This window comes from Hemibagrus wyckioides, linkage group LG16 (genome assembly GCF_019097595.1).
Source record: "Hemibagrus wyckioides isolate EC202008001 linkage group LG16, SWU_Hwy_1.0, whole genome shotgun sequence".
Classification (NCBI taxonomy): domain Eukaryota; kingdom Metazoa; phylum Chordata; class Actinopteri; order Siluriformes; family Bagridae; genus Hemibagrus; species Hemibagrus wyckioides.
Window position 1 is genome coordinate 5,794,452 of NC_080725.1, and position 20,384 is coordinate 5,814,835.

Consider the following 20,384-nt stretch of genomic DNA (forward strand, 5'->3'; position numbering starts at 1 on the left):
TTATATATATAACAGCATATATATATATATATATATATATATATATATATATATATATATATATATGCATGCATGTACATTATATTGCCAAAAGTTTTGGGACACTCCTCCAAATCATTGAATTCAGGGGTTGGGCTCGGCCCCTTAGTTCCAGTGAAAGGAACTCTTAATGCTTCAGCATACCAAGACATTTTGGACAATTTCATGCTCCCAACTTTGTGGGAACAGTTTGGGGATGCCCCTTTCCTGTTCCAACATGACTGCACACCAGTGCACAAAGCATGGTTCATAAAGACATGGATGAGTGGGTTTGGTGTGGAGGAACTTGACCGGTCTGAACAGAGTACTGACCTCAATCTGATAGAACACCTTTGGGATGAATTAGAGCGGAGATTCCAAAACTGGGGTGTCTGCCTTTACATTCAGGAGTTGGTCCGCCCTTTGCAGCTACAGCAGCTTCAGCTCTTCTAGGAAGGCTTTCCACAAGGTTTAGGAGTGTGTTTATGGGAATTTTTTTACCATTCCTCTAGAAATGCATTTGTGAGGTCAGACACTGATGCTGGACGAGAAGGTCTGGCTCACAGTCTCCGCTATAATACATCTCAAAGGTGTTCTATCAGGTTGAGGTCAGGACTCTGTGCAGGCCAGCCAAGTTCTTCCACACCAAACTCACTCATCCATGTCTTTATGGACCATGCTTTGTGCACTAGTGTGGAGTCATGTTGGAACAGGAAGCGGTCATCCCCAAACTGTTCCCACAAAGTCAGGAGCATGAAATTGTCCAAAATGTCTTGAGTTAAGAGTTCCTTTCACTGGAACTAAGGGACCAAGCCCAACCCCTAAATTTAATGATCTGGAGATGTATCCCATAATTTTTGGCAATATAGTGCATGTGTAGTGTATTTTTTTTTTTTAAATCACACGGACAAATTGTATTAAGCAAGGCCAAAACACTTTATTTGTTCTTGTTCTTCTGTTCAGTTGTAAACTCCTGTTTACTTGAAAAATAAAATTTCCAAAACAAGATAAACAAAAGGCCACAAAGTTTTATTCAAAATATCAGCGGGAAACGAAGAACTGGCGAGATAATTTAAAAGATAAAGATGTTTCCTTCCACAACCTGTGGTTTACTTAAAGCTAGAGTAGAAAATATCTGTTACTGATCTAATATATTGTATTTGAAAATTATACGGGACATTTATGATCATTTTCTCTCTGGCTCTTATTAAACACTGAAAAGCTCACATTAGACAGTGAAAGCAGAAAGAGTGGCGCTAGTGTATAGGTGTAGTGTTGGCAGAAGTTCATAACAAAGCACTCATGGGTAGGCAGATGCATCTCCCCCAAGGTAAAACATACATATATGAATACAGACAGTATAAAATTGTTTAGGACATTACATTTCAGCACACAGCATGAACAATGAAGATTAGATACATGAAGAAACATTTAGTTAATTAAGGTTAGTTAATGACAGAGCAAAAGTCATGCATTTGTAGCAGAAAAATGCAGTTTGCCTCCTGGCCTGGACCAAAACATGAAATCATACCATTAAAATAACTGCAGTCATAGATTAATGAAGTTTGCATTGATGCTTTGGGCATTTCACTATTTGGTAACTAGTTGCATGATAAGGCATAAATTATCATTAGCTATTGCAAGTCTTTCAGGTTTTTTTTTTTTTTTTTTTTTTTTTTTAAAGAACAAGACCCCCCCAAAAAATACTTCGATATGGCAGGAAACACCTCTTGCACACACACAAACATTAAAATTAATGCATGACTGCTAAAAGTTGGGAATATGGCTAACATGTTTGATCAAATACTTTAGATTCTTTGCATATATATATATTTTTTTGCAGGGAGTCAGTACAGTAATACTCCCTTTGCCATAGATGTTAAGTAACATACATCACAAGGCTTAAAATTGACCGTTCAAAGAAAGACATCACGAGCAGAGTTAATAATGATGAAATATGCCCCCCCAGGAAGGACAGTGATGATGGATAATGAAATGAAGGGACTAGTGGTTAGATGGTACATATTAGTTGTTACAGTACATTCACTGTGTCACATGCTCCTCATCCCCAACACACTGATTTATGGCTATTAAGAGGCATTTAAATAGTTCCATATCTATCTCCATAAATCCCTTACAGAGAGCAGACGTACACACAGACATACACAATAATTCACTGATTGTGTATCACAAGGAACAGTACAAGAGATTGCAAGGATAACACTCAACAGTCCAAAGTACAAACGTGCTTTCATTGCTGAAAAGTATACAGTGACACAGAGCACTTTGGTGAATGGCGGGTTTAAGGCAATACTGGTGCAATCAGCATATGAAGAAGGTGAGGGTGAGGAGGTCGTTGATGCGCAGGGGAGTAGTAGAAAGGAGTGTAGAGAGGACAGCCAGGGCTCTTTATTTGTCTTGCATCTTTTCCAGGATGGGCACGATCATGTCAAATTTGGGCCTCTTGGCAGGGTCTTCATTCATGCAGATTCTCATAAGCTTGCATATGTGGGGCGAGATGCCAGGCGGGATGGTGGGACGCAGACCCTCGAGTGCCACCTGGAGGACAAACGAGTAAGGTATGGATGAAAAATAAATTCCAAATAAGCTGTAGAGCAAAAATAAATAAATAAAATAAATAAATGAATAATAAATAAAATAAATTAAGAGACAATTTTTTTTTTTATTGCCATCACCGTAACAAATTTTAGGGGCAAAAAATAATTCTACTATACTGTCAGGAGAAAAAGAAAGTAGATCCTACTTAAGTTCTATGTTTATATTTATCAGGTCCTAAATAACACTTGTGTGGGCCTCACCAACTTAAACAACCTTGGGTGACAATAAAATAACACATGTTAGTCATCTGTTTTTCATCCCCAAAAGCAATGCTAATCATTGAGAAGTATAGTAAAAAAAAAATAAAACAAGTTATAATGTTTGCCAAGTCTTTGAAAAGTGTAGATAAAAATAAACAAAAATAGTACATACAGGTTGAAGGTGGGATCACTCTTACCTTCATGCCAATCTCCATGTTGGAGAGATCAGCGAACGGTACCTCTCTGGTGACCAGTTCCCAGAGCAGAACAGCAAAGCTCCACATGTCTGCAGAGCGCCTGTTAATTTCCTCCGGCTTCTTCTGCAGAGCTGGTGTTGGCAGAATCAAAAGTGCACCGGGTAAACAAACATACAGAATAATGGGGCTTAAAGAAGGGGCCTAGTGAAATCATGAGAGGTACCTTCAGGGGCCATCCATGCTGGAGAATACATCCTGCCAGGACACTGGAAAGAGAACTTCACATCTGCCATGCTTATCCTGGCAGTCATGTCCTCATCTATCTGTTCATTGATCAGGTAAAAGGATAAGGTCAGTAAGGTATTTTAAATGTTTAATAGCAGAGCCAAGGCAACTGGACTTGTGTCCATACTGAACATCAGACTTGCTATTAGACAAAGTGTAGAAGTAGAAATCAGACATGGACAGTGAGACAAACTTGTACATTTCAATAGTATACACTGCCTGATATCTTGATACCATCAACTATACTGGCTCGATTAGGGCCAAGAAAGGATTTGTTCTGTGCGGATTTTACGCTTACCATGACACTCTTGCTGTTGAGATAGTGACGTGGAATCATGGGCTCCAGTGTGTGAAGGAAGGCCATCCCGCATGCAATATCCAGTGCAAACTTCACCGCCTGCATCTGGTCCACCACAAAATCTAAAGTGAAATAAAAAGCTGATTTGAAATCCCCCCATCAATCACACACACAACATAAAATTGTGATGTTTCAGATCGTCTGTGTTCAGAGTGCGTGTTTTAACAAAAACTCTACTCACTGGTGCCCTCATGGAGCACGTTGTAAAGGGAGCCATATGGCATCCAGTGTGTGATGATGACTGGGTGGGGAGCAGGGGGTGACTGACATGCCCCCAACATGGGCAACACGTTGGGATGGGAGAAGATTCTACAGTAGGGTGACAGACAAACACACACACACACACACACACACACACACACATGTGACACCTTGCAGACAACATTTTAAAGCAAGTGTTTTGATACAGGTCAAGCATCAGTATTCAATATGTTGAATATTTGCTACGCATTGTCAGGTTTAATCTGAAAATTGTCCTAGTATAGAAAAGATTACACAATTGAGGCGTTCACAAGGTCCTTTGCATCATCTGTAGAGAGACTTGATTTGTGCATTTGCCTTTCCTGCTATCGATACTACAGGCTACCTAGAAAAGTTATAGGTATACCTCAGCTTGGGGTATTCCTCATTAAAGTCACGACTCTTTCTGGTGGTCCAATCCCGAATATGCAACACCTTCACCACAATTTCCGTCCCTTGCCAGCGTCCTTTCCATAACTACCACCAAGAGAGTAACAATCATTAAAAAAAAAAAAAAAAAATCACAGAACTTGAACAACATCTAATTCTCTGGATTTGGGGGAAAAAACAACTACAAATACAACAATGGGCAATGTTTACAAAAAAAAAATTTGCCTCACCTCTCCTGAGTGATTTTCATTGATCTTGGCCATAAATGAGAGCTGCTTATAGTCTATGCCGGCATGTTTGTTTAGTGTGCCATTGCCTATAGATATATATATATAAAAAAACAGTAATATTAAAGATAAAATAAAACTAAAAGGTATTATACTGTAGTGTTCTTAGGAAAGAAGCAATTTTACAAAATATACTTTGTACCTCAGAAGCTTCCAGTTATATCCCTTGTATAAAGTGCTTAGATCAGCAAAAAAAAAACACAGTGAGTGCTTACGTGGTCGTGTTCGAGTTGTGCCCTTCCAGAAGGTGTCCTTAAAGGGAACTTTGGCCAGATTCTGTCCTTGCTTCTCAGCCATTTCTGAAGACACAATGTTTAGGGTTAATGTGATAATTATACTATAATATGGCGTTTCATATTTAAATGCATTTCATCATCTTATGAGTTCTACAGCTAGTTACATAGAGTGATCACCTTTCAGATGCTCACGTAGGTGTGGCTTAGCTTTGTCCAATGGGGTTTCTCCATATTTGTTACAGATGCTCACCTGAGCACCGTTATTGACAAGGTCCTGAAATGGATTTAAGAGAAATGTAAATTGAGGTGCGCGCGTGTGTGTGTGTATTTATTAATTAGGTAGAACTAATACTCAATTATACACACTGGGTATTTAATTAGTTAACCAGCCATACATGTGCAGTACTAGGCATACAGAATCTGACTGCAGGCTAATCTGTTGCTATGTACAATTTGTCAGCCCCCATTCTACCTAAATCACGATTTTTGTTCCTGGGTAGTGAATGACACTTTCCAGTTACTCTTGATGGAAGATGATAAAAAAAATAAATAAATAAATAAATAAAAAAAAAGCCATTAAGCCCCTTGCAGTTTTGGGTTTGGGAAATTAATAGAAAATTCTGGAATATTCTATCCAGAACATTCCAAATAATCTAGAAAAGTTCTTGAAAAATCTAAATTGCTCTAAAAACATGCCACAAAGTTCTAGAATATTCCAGAAAGAGAGACCTTGATTTTCTCCAAATTTCTTGTTTTTCCCACCAAGACCTTCCTCAAATTTCTAGACAATTACAGAAAAATGGGTGGCTATCAGAAACATTCCAGAGAGTTCTACCTCATTTTTAAAGGTAGTTATAGTACATTTTCAAAGTTTCATTTTCAAGCTCTTTTTCACATGTGTAGAGAAATATGAGAATCCTGTTGCCCAGGCTTGCCCAAACTTTCATGGCTAAGATGGGATTTTTCTCTTTATTTGGGTTACAAGGAATGGGGAAATAACACTTATTTTCCAGGAACAAGAAAAAAGTAAAAATATGTTACATAGTGTAATTATTAGAAATGAACCATCAAATCTTAGTGGCATGTTAGTTAATGCTGTACTTGTTGGAGTATACAGTGTTGAGGAGGATTTGTTACTGCTAAGTTGAAAGCTAGCCAACAGCTCTCAGGGGTCTGAAACTGAACATTCAAAAGGATCCCAATCTGTCCAGGCTATAGATTCCAACTCCTCCTAGGGGACCCCCCAGACATCCCCAAGCCAACTATGTGATAATCTCTCTAATGGATCCTGCATCTGCCCTGAGGTCTCCATCCAGAGGGACATGCATGATACAGCTCTACAGGGAGCTGACCCGGGAACATCCTCATAACCCTTTGTGTCATTCTCACGCCCTTTTTTTCCATTAGTGGTGAATGGGATCTCGAAGCATTTAAACTCCAACAGAAGCAAGGTGTCTCCCCTCACCTGAAAGGAGGATCACACACTTTTCCAAGAAAAAAACATGGTCTTGGATTTGGAGGTGATGAATTACATCCCCATGCAGATGATGCCAAGAGAATATCATTGTTGAATAACTGGGATCACGTCTCTTGCCCACCCAATACTCCTAAAAGTTCTACAACCTTGGCTGGGTCTAAACATTTAGTCCATGAACACCATAAAACAGTAGTGGCAACAAGAAACACCTGTGATGGAGATGAAAACCAACATAAATGGTTATGGACACAACTCATATAGAAGCAAAGCCTAATAACCCATCATTACCTCCCACAAAAAATGATGGAGCACATAATCATAGGCTTTCCCCAAATCCAGATCTAGACTAGATTAGCATAAAGAACTGGTCCACTGTTTCATGGCCTGGCTAAAACCCACAGACCTCCTGAATCTCCTCTCCAGAGCCAAGGAATGGATATAATTGGGTAGAATGGGTGGGTATACTTGGAACACACCCACTTTTTAAAAATACTGACCACCATCCTAGTTTGCCAGACACAGCCTCACCACAACTCCAACCTTGTCATTTATTGCTAAGAATTTCAACGAATATAGTGACCCGTTACCCACAGGGGAGGGTATGCACAATGACAAGAATATCCACAACTTGCCCCTTCCGTCACTCAACAACGTCACCAGTAGATGTCAGCACCTACACCTCCTCAGCAGAACGTATGCATGGTCTCGTCTCCCCTTCCTCGGGACTGGCGCAGTTTGCCAGAGGTCATCCAAAGGTCTTTTTCCATTGTCGCGTCATACTGTTTACCTGATATCGACACTAAATTGGAAATACTCTGCAAACGTTCGCATTTATTCGTTTCAGAATATGTGCATCCAAATCAGGTCAACCGTGTATTAATGACAACACTTTTGATATGTGTAGCTTCTCCAATCAACTATTTGGTATCTAGGTACATTCCCATCAAGAAAGCATGCACTGCTGAGCTCGGCTCAGCAACAAAAAGCCTAGATGAATACAAAACTGAACTGTGTGCAGATGACAAAAATTCTTTCCCTAGTGAAGAAAAATTCCTCTACAAAATTTGTCCAGATCTAGAACACCTTCCATAAATTAAGCGCATCTGTGTCAAAAGTCAACAATCAGGAGAAGACAAATTAAATTCTGAAGGTTTAGCATAAGATGGAAATGCTAAAATGGAAGGAAGTGCTCATGATTTTAAAACATCACTTCATTTTATGGCATGGACGTTTATGGTGATGTGACTGCTGACAAAGGCAGCAGGATGTATTCAGACAAGTATAAGGTATTATTATGTGCGCAGACAAATGTGTTTCAACTCATTGGATGGCGCTTCACAATGCAGATGGCTAATGACCCGAAACACTTCAAAAGCAATCCAAATCATTCCCACAAACAGTTTCCAGGTCTAGTCTGCCTGGCCAGCTTGCCTGATAAACCTAATCCAGGTATGGCACACTTAAGACTTTTGTGCATCTTTCATTGCTGTCTTTAGGATTGCTTTTTGCCTACCCTTTCCTTACAAATCTGTTCACCAGTAAACATAGCCCTGAGGATCGCTGATCAGGGTAATTAAAACAAATTATGTGCAGAAAAATATGACCTGATTTACACAAATTAAAATAAATCAATACCAGATCTATAATGGTCCTACCCTGATCCCACTCATTTAAGTGTTGTTGGAACTCTTATGAAGTGCAGCAAGAAGATAAGTGTAAACTTCTTAGAAAGAGAGAAATCTGGCAATGAATGCAAGCAAAACCATCTGCCCTGACAACCCCACCCTCGTCCCAACTCCTGCAACAATAATCCCTATGCAGTGTCTACATGCAGACATCAATACTTTACTCGCTAGTACTACATTGCTAAACTAAAGTTTGTTGCCTGTGCAAACAAAGGAGGAAGGTGGATTAATGAAGTGGCCACTGACTGTATATAGGCTATGTAAATGTGTCTTTAACTGAGACCGAGAGTTAAACAGTTTATTTGGCTCCTGGGGATATGCGTAAAACACATGCCTGTGTCTAAATCGCTGTAGTTCTATATTATTGCCAAGAGAGGGAGGCATAAACTCACCTCAGCAACCAAGTCATGGCCCCAGAAGCAGGCGTAGTGGAGCGGGGTGTTGCCGTGTTCGTTAGATGCATTGGTGTCTGCTTTGCACTGGATCAGCTGAGGAAGTATGAACGCACAAACAAACCACTCTGTACACCATGAAAAATGAACATTTGTAAACCAATAATATCGCCTTAAAAACAGCACTGATTTTGAACAGATTTTCATAATAAAGTTCAATTCATAATCGAAACAGAAATATTTCAGATTTAATAATGTTGACATTTTCACACAATAAGCATAGAGAGAATCGGCCTCAGTATTAAGAATTAGGTGACGCTCACTGTGGTAAGAGAGTTATTTTATGTTTTTTTTTTTTAAATCGGGTATGAAGCTGACCACTAGAAGTGTTATGATCAAGTCTGCACTCAATGTGTGTGTATGTGTCTGAATGGACACCTCGTCCGGATCATGCCGGACTATGTTATACAGGTATGTGTACATGCATGCTGATTCTGCAAACCTTGCCCAGAATGTCACGGTGTCCGTGGCTAGCAGCCAGGTGCAGTGGTGTGTCGTCTCCGCGGTTCATCACGTTGATGCGGGCTCCTCGCATGATGAGCATGTCCACCACATTGGAGCGGCCCTCCCGACACGCCCAGTGCAGTGGACTGAATCCGTGATCATCTCTAAGGCACAAACACAGAGAAGCCTTACAGTCAGACAAAATCGGCAGCAGAATCTGACTGGTGCTTGTCCAGACAGACCTGAGAGAGACTTAAAGCATACGATTTCAATATTGCAGTCAGCCATTACCTTTAACGAGAGTTTGACTGCTGCGGTGAGCTCATGTGATCAAGTTAATACACATCTTACACAATACAGAAGGTTTACCGTGTTAGGTAACTGCCCCATTTGAATGTACTGACTAATTTCTTTTGAAATACAAGTGTATTTGTAAAGCAGTATGAGCAGCTCATACCACTGCTCGTTCTCTGGAGTCTATATTATTAAACACTGGCCACAGACAGTTCCACCGTATCCTGTCCGCACACAGAGGTGAGCCGAGTCTCAGCTGTCTAAGGCTCCCCCGTCGGGTTAATTATAAACAGCAGTTAAATGGCCCTCTGCTGTCTGCAGCACATCCTCCCTCCCCCATCCCTGTATGCGTGTGTGTGTGTGTGTGTGTGTGAGTGAGAGACAGACATGCTCCCTCACTTAGCACCAAGCTTTATTTATACTTGAATGCAGGATTCTCTCTCGGGCCATCCACTTCCTTTTCACAGTCAGAGTAAAGATGGGAATGTTGCAGAGAATGCTGATATCAGCACTGCGGCTGTACTGCACTACTAATTACAGCTACTAATGAACAGAGCAGGAATCAACTTCACAAACTGCCGAAAGCAATAACAATCATGCCTGCTGGCTCTTATATTTCTGTTAATGGTCCTGCTGTACTTCTACCCAAAGAGAGTTTGATTATAAACACTGAAAATATTTGGACTGCAGATTTCCTACTACTGCTGAGCACAGGTAACCTTAAGACAGCTGCCATGGCCACTGAACACACACGCACACACACAGAGAAACATACACAGACACAGAGACACGGGTACACACACACACACACACACACGGGTACACACACACACAGACAGACACGCACATGCATACACAGACACAAACACACAGACAGAGACCTGAGATCTGGATAGAGTTAGAGTGTTTAACGGTTTCTGGATTGCTACCATGTAAGAAGTAAGGGCCAAAACTCCCCGTCAACGAGATTTATAAAACAAGACACTGCAAAAACATGGACACAAAGAAGGTATTTTCTGAGACAGACTTGCAATCTATTTCAAAACAGCCAGGTTTAAAGAAACGTCTTACAATAAATATCACGCAAGCAACAAGCTGAACAGACCTTCAACTTCACAGCACAAGTGTGTCACTATCACACAGCTTTCAGAACGATTCCTGAGAGAAAAGACTGACACTATCGAAGACAGCCAGGGGGAGGACTAGGGAAACTAGCAGGAAAGATAGGAAATAATGCTCCCTCCCGCTGCCCCTCCCGCACATTTCTGGCATGTGTGGGCGCTGTGCTGTTCCTAGAAAGACACTCTTGTCCTTGTAAGGATGTGAAGTCCAAAGGCCTGCATCATTAACACCCATCCTGAGGGTGTAAAAGGACAACCAGCTGACAGAATGCACAAATATTAGTTTGAGGGAAACTATGCAGGACTATTAAAGGCCTACGACGCGTCAATTTCACACAGCAAAAAAGAGACAAACCTGCTTAAAAAAAAAGAAGAAAAAAAAAGATATAAACCCCCACACACACGCAGAGACACCCACAAACAGAGAAAGAGACCCAGCCATGCAGAGACACCCACAAACAGAGAAAGAGACCCAGCCATGCAGAGACACCCACAAACAGAGAAAGAGACCCAGCCATGCAGAGACACCCACAAACAGAGAAAGAGACCCAGCCATGCAGAGACACCCACAAACAGAGAAAGAGACCCAGCCATGCAGAGACACCCACAAACAGAGAAAGAGACCCAGCCATGCAGAGACACCCACAAACAGAGAAAGAGACCCAGCCATGCAGAGACACCCACAAACAGAGAAAGAGACCCAGCCATGCAGAGACACCCACAAACAGAGAAAGAGACCCAGCCATGCAGAGACACCCACAAACAGAGAAAGAGACCCAGCCATGCAGAGACACCCACAAACAGAGAAAGAGACCCAGCCATGCAGAGACACCCACAAACAGAGAAAGAGACCCAGCCATGCAGAGACACCCACAAACAGAGAAAGAGACCCAGCCATGCAGAGACACCCACAAACAGAGAAAGAGACCCAGCCATGCAGAGACACCCACAAACAGAGAAAGAGACCCAGCCATGCAGAGACACCCACAAACAGAGAAAGAGACCCAGCCATGCAGAGACACCCACAAACAGAGAAAGAGACCCAGCCATGCAGAGACACCCACAAACAGAGAAAGAGACCCAGCCATGCAGAGACACCCACAAACAGAGAAAGAGACCCAGACATACAGACACCCACAAACAGAGAAAGAGACCCAGACATGCAGAGACACCCACAAACAGAGAAAGAGACCCAGACATGCAGAGACACCCACAAACAGAGAAAGAGACACAGACATGCAGAGACACCCACAAACAGAGAAAGAGACACAGACATGCAGAGACACCCACAGACACAGACTCCCCCACCCCCCACAGAGAGAGAGAGAGAGACACACACCCACACAGAGACCCCCACACACAGAGAGACACATACATGCAGAGACACCCACACAGAGGCAGAGACACCCACACACAGAGACACATACACACACAGACACACACAAACCTTCTGACAGCCATTTTCCACTAAATGATTTTATTACTATTGTTAGCAGCAAAGGTTTAATTTTTTTTACATCAACAATAGCTCTAAAAAAAAGGTTTCTTCATTTGTTGAAGTTTAACAAACTGATCTGCAAACATCTGGTGCACAATACAAAATATAACTTCCCTCAGAGCGTTTCTACTGAAAAGGAAATTCCCCCTTTAAAATAAATTATATAGACTATAATTATCTCAGAATAATCATTCTGCTTTAAAAAAACAAAACAAGGACAGTTCTCAGAATAGGCAATAATATGTCCATAAGCCACAAGACAGCAAAAGATATTTGATTTTTCTTTTTTTTGGATATATTGTTATAAATATTTTTAGAAATTTGTTTTCTGTCATAAAAAAAAAAATTGTACTAAAAAGGTCCATTTTTTTTAAGCCAAAATAATATAACTAGTTTGTCACAAATTAATGTGACTAGTACACTCTCTACATGATATTCAGAGGAGAGTGCAACACACACTTCTGCCACAGGACTGCTATATAAACATTACTGCATAGACTAATCACCTAATACACTCACTCATCACCACTGTGGAGACCTCAAGCTTCGGCTCTGGTATTAACATCTGTCTCGGGGAAACTGACAGGTCTCCTGTGGCCACTTTTGATCAGATTTCATACAGTTGGATAAAGGACATTTATTACGCGTGACTTGCATTTACGTTTCGGCAGACGAAGCCTGTGTATCTGTACGGACTGTTTAAAACGTTGCCTTCACGCCATCTGCTAACAAAAATGAATGAGACGTGAAATGACGAATGAATCTTGCACTGATGACCATTTTTCCAACTAGGGCAATGATGCGGTTATTTAGGTGGTCACTGGTTTGCTGTCTGGGATGCGTCGAAAAACATTTTAGCTCCACAGTGCAAATATGAGTTGGCCATGTAACCTCCAGATGTGGTTTGAGTAATCGGTTCACAATGCATCCATCACTATTAACACCTGTACTCTGTGCTGATAAGTGATAACGCCATTCGGGTTCTAGCTGAATGTGAAGCGGAACTGGTGGCCTCTAGAACACAGGTGGCAAAGTGACAATATTGCATTTATCTTCCATTAAATTACAACGTCGAGTGCGCCTCGATGCTGTAGCTATAACGCATAAAGAGGACACTAGGCAGATTAAGTAGCGTGCACAGGTGACAGGCAGGCTTTTCAAAACCAGGAACGTCTGGTTAAGTTTGTGGAAACGGTGACGAAACCGAGCAAAATGAAGCTCGGTACTAAGCCACTGTAGTCTCTCCTGTTAGTACCACACGCAGTCATCTCACAGTTAAACACGTCGGCAGGAAACGAAGCTGCTAGTCTGACCACAATAATATGTTACAGGTGCGATGTGAAGACAGAACGCCGTGTTTCATAGCTGAAATGTTGACCAGCAACTTACAGACGGACAAAACATTCCAGGCTAGAAACTTAGGATAATAATTAGTCTGGATTAATGCACCCAACTACAAATCTAGGTCAATCTACCTTAGTTACCACCTTTTTTTTTTTTTTTTTATTTAGCCTAGTCGACTTCCTGGCAACAAAAATATGGCACACTGGCACTTTTGCTTGCCTGCTGTGCTACATAATGAATGCATGATTGGTCTAACTCTGCATACTATTCCGAGTCAGGCTCTAAAGATAATTCTGAGCATACGGCAGCTTAAAGGCAGCATTTTGCATTAAACTTAAAAAGAGGATGCGAGAGGAGACTGTGCAATTCTCAGTCTTTGTCAATTGAATACAAATAAAAGCTGCGTTTTTTTTTTTTTTTTTTACTTAAAATGGATACGTTACGTTCTTTCACTGATTTTACCGACCAAACTGGCTTTGTTGGAAGCAATTTACGTAATGAGTTAGTATACAGAGGTCTTCTGGCGAAAGTTATTTTCCTGCATGCAAGCCACAAAATGTGTAGCTGATTTAAATGCAGCAGGAAGAAACCTTGAACCAATCACTGAAATCCTAAATACAGCAATTCTAGCTAGGATTTTAGTCCATCAAGAAGAACCCTGACTTCTGCTTGCTCTCAGATAAGATAAGATCAGTCTATAGTCGAAATCTTAAAGCTGCTATGGTCATTTACGCAGTCTCACTGTTTTGCCATTTCCTGTCTCCTCCTACAACAGTTTAGGGTCATGACATCTAAATGCCTTCTACAGCCCCCAAAAAAAAGCTGAGAATTGACTTCATACATACTTCATAGGAAAATCATATTCATTTTTGTTCAGGTCCAAAATAATTCAATTACAAGCTTCATTACAAACCAATGAGTGAAGACTGAATTGCAATGACAGTAAAATTAGCTTGGGTGTAGCATTTCTATTTCTGCATTTCTGGAAGAAAGAAGTAGAGGAAGAATGAGTGTAAGAAAGTGTGACAGGAAGAAAGAGTGTTAGAAAATGTGAGAGCGAGTGAGAGTGAGAGAGAGAGAGAAAGAACACACTGGTATGGCTCAAGTCAAAAAGCTCTGGTTAGTGAGCTCATAGTATGGAAACTATTCGCCCCTGCCATTCCTGAGCAGTCTGGCTTTTCCTTCCCCCTCCCACCTCTGAGTCCGTGTAGTGTTAGATACTACGTGCATGGTGACACATCCATTACATTAGTCAGATTGCAAAATATACATGAAATCATTATTTAAAAAGAAAAAGAGGAAGTAAGCCTAGTCTCATCATTTGCAATTCTTCATCCATGTGTTTCAGCTGAGCATCAGGATTTGCTTGATAGTCCCATTAACTGTTTGCAGTGTACAGGAAATTCCTAGATAGAATCTACAAGGGATGTGACGATTTTCTCTACTCTTGTCACGTGACCGTTGCATGCTTACACTACGAGCGGAGATGAGTTGCCTGCAACAAACATGCCGTTGCCTGTGATCCACCCAACAGACGATGACAACATTCTAGCATGTTAGAACTCCCCACTGCAAGGATTAAAAAAAAAATCCTAATCAGTTTTCCTCGTCTAACACAGATTCTGAAAAGGTTGTGTTTGGCAACAGCCTTTCAAAGCTAAAACAGGACCGAACTCTTGCCCAGATGCCTGCATAAAAACGACCCGAGCTAAATTCCGAATGAAAGAGATCTGCTTCAAATATGCTTGGATTAAGTGACTAAAATGATATCACTACCTATTTGAACACAGCCTCACTTGTTTGGCTGGAGGAGCTGCCTGGAACATGGAGTCATTGATTGATGTTGTATATCTCTGCACCATATAGGGACACGCTTTCATTTCTCTACTCCGGCATGTGCTCGGCTTTTTCCACTGTGTTACCGTTCCGAAGCAGGCCTACACTTCACCAGTGAGCTTTGGGTGGAAAAGAACATTACTGTCAGCAAGTTATCTGAAGAGCCAGGTTTGTGCTGTTTACTTGCCAAGAGGAAGAATGTGAGCGCAATTGGAAGGCACGGCCAGCATCAGGGAGCACCATTATCCAGCAATGAAAAGTGGTTCTAAATCATCAGGCCTGATGCCATCACACTGAACTGCAATCTAGCACCAACTCACTCGACTAATGACGCTCTAAATGTGAATCATTAGAATTCCCATCACACTAGCTTACACACTCTCCCACCACACCTTCTAAACAGATCTGCGAGTTTGCTTGAACCTAAAGATTTAACCTCAACCGTACAGAAGCGGAACAGATTAGGGCTAATGGAAAAATATTACCTGTATAAACAACAACAAAAAAAGCACGACATAAAAGTGTGAGTGGAATGCCAAGCAACAAGCCGCGACAAAAATCCTGCCTGCCTGAAGTAAAGGTGAGGTTTTTAGTTTCGCAGGCTATAAAATCGGGTCTACTGTGATTTCGAAAGCAGTACTTAATAGATCCATAGCGTGATTTAGCCTCACTAATAAGAAATGATGATTTACTAAACAGTAATATATGACCATTTCCATGACTCAGTTACTAAAGATTGGCAAAAACGAACCTACCCCTGGTTAAGGTCGTTCTCCGTGTTGTCCAGCCAGAGGCGGACGGCTACAGCGTTACCCTCTCTGCACTGGGTGAAGATGTCATCCATTCTGGTTCCTTCTTTCTCCTCGGGCTAGTGGAATCCTTCGTCCCCTACCAGGAGTGCCCTGGGAGAGGGGTGTGATGCAGCGCTACCTGCAGCAGACAGGCAAAAGAAAGTCACATATTCACATCAATGATGAGAATATAAAATGATGAAAAGCATTATAAAGCACTGTGGCACTACAAAGGTAATTGGACAATATTTGATTTCTGTTAAGGATTAAGACAAGAGAGTAACAAGAGAGTTTCAAGTTGTAACGAGCAGTCCCTCAAGGAGTTCTCCAAGGGTTACGGCCCAAATGCCGCAGCCAATTTTTCTCTTCTTCAGATAACTACTTCAAATTGGTGAAACTGTAAGCACATGATTCTACTTTTAAACCAGTACCAGTGAAGACACACTTGTAATTAGTTCCTATTATGGCTGTACTCATGTTCAACACACATATATATCACGGGATCAATAAAGTAAACCTATCCATCTATCTATAGGACAGCATTTGGCCGAAAATTTCCGAAAACTCTTATTCTGAATTGAAAGCCCCTCCGAATATCATGGCATTTGCTCGATTTTGCAGTAATTTCTGCACTCTCGAAATCATGAAATCTCACTTGATGTTGATCGTCATTGCCTAGGCTTTTTACATACTACAAAATGCTAGGGAAATAATGACAATTGTAGTAAATGTTGTTTATTTGTTGACTGTTCTATTAATGCCATGCCAGCATCAACGGCTAGTTTCATGGTAGGATCAAGGTAGATAATTAGATTTAGTAGTTCTTATTACAACAATAGGATCTTACAGTATTTCAACTGCATCAACAGCAGGAGCTATATAAGATTTTTCTTTCATTCATAACAAATACTTGAATACTTGTTCTCCTACAGCATTTAACATTACTCTATTCTAAAACTAAAGGTAAAAAAAATGCCTTTAATGAAATTGCGATTAAATATTTTTTTTCTTAAACACCCCATCTCACTACTTTACATTTACTAGGGTAGCATTAAAACACACACACATACATACACACACACACACACACACACACACACACACACACACACACACACATATATACACATACATACATATATATACACATACATACATACATATACATACATATACACACACAACACACACACACAGCCCTGACAGGCGTCACATTTTCGACTCCGTGTCACCACATGTCACCAGCTTCTGCCTGTAGGGTCAAATTACTTGGTTAAATATACCCTTGGTGACTTTCTGGTGTAAATTATGACAGTTCATCTAAGCAATAATGAAAATGGAAGTGACAAGACAGATTATAAATGTCTGTCCATCATGTTTAGGACAGTTAGTAAACCTTAGTTTAAAAAGTGTCAGAAAACAGTATATGTATGTATATACATACATACATACATATACTGTTTTCTGACACTTTTTATATGTGTGTGTGTGTGTATATATATATATATATATATATATATATATATATATATATATATATATATATATATATATATATATATATATATAAAAAGCCCATAAATTTGAAATTAAGTTCTTCAACAATTCTTAATAATTATTATTAATTATTTTAAATCCCAGTTTAGGAATATCTGGTATTGGTGGAAATAATATGGTTCTACTTATTATAATAAACATTAGAAAAAGCTGAGGTAGGTGTTGTGGTATTTCAGATCTATATACAACCTTGTTGAATATTTTACGTTTAAAATGCTTTTCTTTATGTGTTTCATCTTCATTTCGTTGAGGTTTTGAGAACACAAAAGACAAGACAGGTTAAATGTAGGTCCTGGGGCGAGACTGTAACACTCGAAACAACTTGTGTGTCAGTGTTGTATTTTCATTATTCCCATGCGCTTACTATCTCAAACATAGGGTATAATGAGTAGTTAATCATCATAAAAAGAGAGCAGCAGCTTCTTTTCTCATTCACCATGTGTAAGCAACATTCAATGTCAATATTGCTCATTAATGAGCAATCAATTAAAGCGCTGCTGCATCGCTTTCTTTAGGTGGAGATGAAAGGTGCAATGAAACCAAGCAGTTGTCAAGTCAACTCAGAATGTAATCAGAAAATAAATCTTCCACAATACTTTGATTACAAGTATTGATGGCTGTCCTAATTTTACCTTCGGGGGGAAAAAGACAGCGTTTTAACGTGTCTTACTGTAGTAATATTCTACTATATCATGCAACTGATTATAGACACATGCCTAGTCTGCAGCACTCAAAGGAACTTGTACTTTAAAAAGTACACCCTGTCATATATAAAAGAAAGACTAGTCATAAAACAGTCTGAGAATTACGTCTCTCTAAAACAAACAAAAAAAAATCATCATCATTGTAAGGGAAATATTTTTACGTCAATATTAAAATACAATCTAGAGGAAAGTGGGACTAGAGGGCTAGAAATCCAGCATGATGACGTAACAACCTCACAAGAAGACCACCTCTACCTACATTCATATATGGTAATGAAAAATATAGTGATCTGGACGATTCTTCTTCAGAAGAAACTCTAGTATAATTCTATATATTTTTAAAACAAACATTGCTTTTAGGGTGGAAACACAAGACGTATTAAAAAAGGTGTTTGTAAAAGTCTGATATGTTTGCAGGACTGGTGACGTCAGCGCTGCTTATGTTAGCTAGAGTAAAGCAAAGGGGAGAGAGAGAGAGAGAGAGAGAGAGGGAGAAGTCAACTTTTTTACTTTGATACTAGTGTGTGCAGGTTGTAAAAGAACATAAAGAAACAGAAAAGAACAAAACGAATCACGTTAGTGAAAATGGCACATGTTTCTGGTCTAAAAACAAACATAATCGAGTTAGCGCTTTTCACTGAGCTAACCCCTAGCTATTTAGCCTACAGCGCTAGGTCGTTAGCGAGCCAGCGCCATAGCTTTGGTTAAACAAAAACCCCAAGCTACTCTGAAGATGATCACAATGAAAGTTTGAATGCAGCTTCGTCAATGAAGTGAAATATGAATTACCTGTTGAAGCGGCAGCTCTGGCTGAAGTGAACAAACGAGAAAGCCCAGTGTGTCGGTCACTAACCCTTACTGTCCACACCCTGGTCCTTTGCGTACAGGAACCGCCTTTCTGTGCTAGTGAATGGAGTGTTCCCTCAAACAACAAAGCAGCATCGCCCTCTGTTGGGAATCCGCTAAATACCGTGCCCTCTGGGGAGGTTTTTTTTTTAATTCATACTCCCCAGACACAGTCCTCGTGTTATTTAAACAATTTAAAGGCGCTGAAAAAGCTAAAGCACTCTTTACTTTATGTTAATGGGGCGCATGGTGTCAGAGGTCCTATGCAGGAATCAGGTATAACATTCTGAGCACTGACTGGTGAAGTGAATAAGACTGATGATCTCATCATGGTACCTGTTAGTGGGTGGGATATATTAGGCGGCAAGTGAACATTTTGTCCTCAAAGTTGATGTGTTAGAAGCAGGAAAAATGCACAAGTGTAAGGATTTGAGCGAGTTTAGTCAATAACCTGTCTCTGAACATCGACAAGACTAAAGAGATGGTTGTTGACTTCAGGAGAGCAAAGAGGGAACAGGAACAGTGGTGAACCAGCGACAGGGTCATGGGCGGGCAAGGCTCATTGATGCACGTGGAGAGCGAAGGCTGGCCCGTGTGATCTGATCCAACAGATGAGCTACTGTTGCTGAAATTGCTGAAGAAGTTAATGCTGGTTCTGATAGAAAAGTGTCAGAATACACAGTGCCACAATGACAGGTCAGGGCTGTTTTGTCAGCAAAAGGGGGACCAACATGATATTAGGCAGGTGGTTTTGTAATAATAGTATTCTATTGTCTGTTTGCATGCATGCATTTAATGTCAATAGGTTAATATTTTTATTCTTCAGCCATTAGTTTTGTGTTGTCTTGTGTAGCTCTGTGTCTTTATGTAGCATCAGGGTCCTTGAAGAACACTGTTTCATTTTGCTGTGCACTGCACCACCTACACTATATTACCAAAATATTTTTGGGACACCCCTCCAAATAATTGAAAAGGAAAGGAACTCTTAAGGCTTCGTGGGAACAGTTTGGGGATGACCCCTTCCTGTTCCAACATGACTGCGCACCAGTGCACAAAACAAGGTTTGGTCCTGACCTCAACCCCATAGAACACCTTTGGGATGAATTAGAGCAGACTGTGAGCCAGACCTTCTCGTCCAACATCAATGCCTGACCTCACAAATGTGCTTCTAGAGTAATGGTCAAAAATTCCCATAAACACACTCCTAAACCTTGTGGAAAGCCTTCCCTGAAGAGTTGAAGCTGTTATAGCTGCAAAAGGCAGGACAACTCTATATCAAATTCATGTGCATGTAAAGGCAGACGTCCCAGTTTTGGCCTCGCTCAGAGGCTCCACTCTAATTGGTGTTCTATCAGGTTGAGGTCAGGACTCTGTGCAGGCCAGTCAAGTTCCTCCACACCAAACTCTCTCATCCATGTCTTTATGGACCTTGCTTTGTGCACTGGTGTGTATTCAGGTTGAAACAGGAAGTGGTCATCCCCAAACTGTTCCCACAAAGCCTTAAG

At 40.6% G+C, this 20,384-nt stretch overlaps 1 protein-coding gene across 1 annotated transcript; it reads right to left on the bottom strand.

Moving 5' to 3' along the window:
- Nucleotides 1–935: 935 nt before the first annotated feature.
- On the bottom strand, nt 936–18,979 carry ilk (integrin-linked kinase). Its single transcript, XM_058412246.1, has 13 exons — nt 18,823–18,979; nt 15,737–15,911; nt 8,887–9,052; nt 8,385–8,480; nt 5,008–5,104; nt 4,810–4,893; nt 4,538–4,623; nt 4,285–4,394; nt 3,859–3,986; nt 3,618–3,739; nt 3,258–3,357; nt 3,035–3,165; nt 936–2,577 (listed from the first exon to the last, which is right to left on the bottom strand). Exons 2-13 carry the CDS (start codon nt 15,823–15,825, stop codon nt 2,428–2,430), a joined length of 1,359 nt encoding a protein of 452 aa, XP_058268229.1. The 5' UTR covers nt 15,826–15,911; nt 18,823–18,979; the 3' UTR covers nt 936–2,427.
- Nucleotides 18,980–20,384: the final 1,405 nt, after the last annotated feature.